The 3,057-nt window shown below is 35.8% G+C and overlaps 1 protein-coding gene across 1 annotated transcript; it reads left to right on the plus strand.

Annotated features, from left to right (window-relative positions):
• The first annotated feature begins 1,109 nt into the window (after positions 1-1,109).
• LOC108857429 (RING-H2 finger protein ATL75) lies at positions 1,110-2,096 on the plus strand. Its single transcript, XM_018631419.2, has one exon. The coding sequence runs from the start codon at positions 1,214-1,216 to the stop codon at positions 1,889-1,891; it is 678 nt and encodes a 225-aa protein (XP_018486921.1). The 5' UTR covers positions 1,110-1,213; the 3' UTR covers positions 1,892-2,096.
• Positions 2,097-3,057: the final 961 nt, after the last annotated feature.

The raw sequence follows: 3,057 nt of genomic DNA on the forward strand, positions 1-3,057 counted from the left end.
ACACATTTTGCAAATACTACCCATAAAGAGGAAATAGTTTACGTAGAAAAAATCTAAAAAGGTCTTATGATCAGATATTTCACCATCTCTAATATATCATTTGAGAAGTAAGAAAGAGAAAAAACCCAATTAAACAAACAACAGAACCATTTATATGCAGACATTTAGATGAAACACGAGATTTTAATATCAAAATTTGTATAAGCTATGTAAAGACAGACAATCTTGCACGTAGTAGCAGGAAGTGAACGTCGTTTATTGTCCATATAAATATTGAATTATCAATTTAGTTTACTTAGTCTATACGAATCTGTTTAGTTTAATGATTAAAATGGATTTTGGAAACGCTATTTGTAAAGAGAAAATAGTTTTAGTAAAAAAATAGTATGCTCCAATGAATTTAGAGACAATCCAGTGTAAAGAAACCCATTAACTAAAGTATTAGTCCAGAAAAATGTTTTGAAAGCAAAATATTCAAGAAACTTTGGTGAAAAAACAGTATATATATGAAATATAACAAATTCAAACCTGTTTCTTAAAGTATAAATAAATCAAATAATCGAAAGATTAGCACTTTTTATAAAAAGTACCAAGAGATTAAGCGTTTTCCACTTAAATATCTTAATAGTAAAACTATTAGTGAATTTTTAATAAGTAAAGTGATTTATTAAGCAACACAACACATACACATGGAAAGAACAAAGAAACATAACTGCTAAAGCACAAATACTGCTTTACAACACTACATGTTATGGGCAAAGCATTAAAATTGTGAAGAAGATGCAACAAAATCCTCCCCCTCCAGATAAAAAGTATAGTGGAAAATAAAATAAAATCCAGCTTATCAAGAATCAGCACAAGACCAACAGAATTAAAAACATAGTTTTCTAATTAAAGTGAGGCCTAATGAAATGATTTCAGATTTCAACGTTGGAAAAGTGATAGTCCCTACACAAGCATCTTGTGGTTGGAGGAGCTATGGGCCAATGGTAAAATCAGCACTCAAACAAGTCCAAATCCTCTCAAATCTTACTTAAATAGAAGAAGATAATGCCACTTTCTTAAACAAATCTTACTCCCCACTCACTCAATCAGTAATCATCTCAAGCTATATATATGACCACTTTGAATTCTCCAAAAAACAGTAAGAAGCAACAACCAAACAAAACAGAGAGACAAGACTTTGATTCAAAACTTTTTTAAGAGTAAGAACATGTCTGCAAACGAATTACCTTCTTCGGGTCAATCCTTCCAAGAACAAGCCAGTAACGGTCTTGTCTCTAGAAAGCTGCTTTTGCACAACCCATTTGACCACAACACTCAAAAAGCCTTCGGGGTCGCACCATCTCCTCTAATAACCCATGAGAACAACCTCAGTGGGAATGTCTTGATGCTTCTCTCAGTCCTCATCTGTGGAATCATCTGCTGTCTCGGTTTACATTACATCATTCGTTGTGCATTCAGACGTACTTCAAGTTTCATGATCTCTGAGCCTATCTCCAGTCTTCCAACAACACACGGGTCATCAAACAAAGGAATCAAGAAGAAAGCTCTTAAGATGTTCCCGGTCGTGACTTACTCACCTGAGATGAACCTGCCGGGGATCGGTGAAGAATGCGTCATCTGTTTGTCAGATTTTGTTTCTGGTGAAAAGCTCAGGCTGCTCCCTAAGTGCAACCACGGGTTCCATGTTCGTTGCATTGACAAGTGGCTTCAACAACATTTGACTTGTCCAAGCTGCAGACACTGTCTTGTTGAGACATGCCAAAAGATCTTAGGTGAATCCAGTCAATCTGATCAAGTGACAGCAACACCAACAGACAGCATAATTGTCAGGATAGCTCCTCTAGAGCCTGAAGGAAGAGTAAACACTTTAAGAGAAAGCAGCTAAATGCTCAGAAACCATCATAAGTTCAGAATCTATACTCAAAGTTAGAGAGATGTTTTTTAGATCTGAGCTGTATAGTGCCATCCAAAACAAAAACAAAAAAAGTTCAAATTTTTACAAATTTTTATGTCTTTCTTTCTTTTCTATTTTTTTTTTCATGTAACACAAAGTGTATACAGAGGGAATATAAATATATCACTTTTCAGTAGCATCTCACTGAGTTCATCAAACTTCTCTTTGTTCAAGTACTCTTTTTTGGTAAACATTGTGCAAGTATTCTTTCGGTGTGCTTATTCATAAACACTAATAATGATAAGTTCTCATCATATATTCTCATGTGTCACAAATGGTCCAGACTCAATAGCATTGTGTACCCCGGATATCAATAAGGATGATAATATGAAACTGCTTCACTCAAGATGCAAGTAATCCTCCTATACGGTTTACCGTTGGATACGAGAACAAGCAATGTCATGAGTTTACACACAAAACTCCTGTCTCCGTGGATAGAGCAAGGCTGGTCTACAAAATGGCCTATGAAATTCAGTTTTACATCAGAAGTCTGATGTTCAAGCAGATTATGAGTCTGGGAATTCTTCACAAAAAAAATATCTGCTGGAAGGACTTCTACTAGGTCAAATGAACTTCACCATCTCTTCTTCCACCATCTGGTTCAGTGAACTCGTTCAGGTCCTAATTAGATGGTAACCATCTATAATATTGGACCCATCAAAGTGCCTCAAGAATTTATGACTCTGGAAGAACTGATGGACACTCTTCAGGACACGGAAAAGGCTCTCCAAACTCTCACTGATATAGTTCATGACCTCATCCGATCGGATGTAGGTTAGTACTTTTGTTCCTTTTGCTGATTTATTATGCTGATATTTGTGTTTTAACTCGTGTGCTCACAAGTCACAACCAGGGGGAGAAGAAGAAGATTGAGATGAAGGCTACTCTTGTAGGGGAGAATCTGTGTTCTGTATTTTCTTTGTACTTTTGCAATTGCCTCTTTTGTTGCAGTCTTGTGTTTTTAACTCGTGTGCTCACAAGCAGGAAGAGAGAAGAGGATTGAGATGAAGCCTACTCTTGTGGGGAAGAATCTGTATTATGTTTTTCTTTGTACTTTTTTAATTGCCTCTTTTGTTGCAGTCTTATGTTTCAGACAA

The sequence above is a fragment of the Raphanus sativus genome, chromosome 1, assembly GCF_000801105.2.
Source record: "Raphanus sativus cultivar WK10039 chromosome 1, ASM80110v3, whole genome shotgun sequence".
NCBI lineage: Eukaryota > Viridiplantae > Streptophyta > Magnoliopsida > Brassicales > Brassicaceae > Raphanus > Raphanus sativus.

Coding starts and splice junctions, on each gene's coding strand:
- LOC108857429 (XM_018631419.2), top strand. CDS start 1,214: ATGTCTGCAAACGAATTACCTTCTTCGGGTCAATCCTTCCAAGAACAA.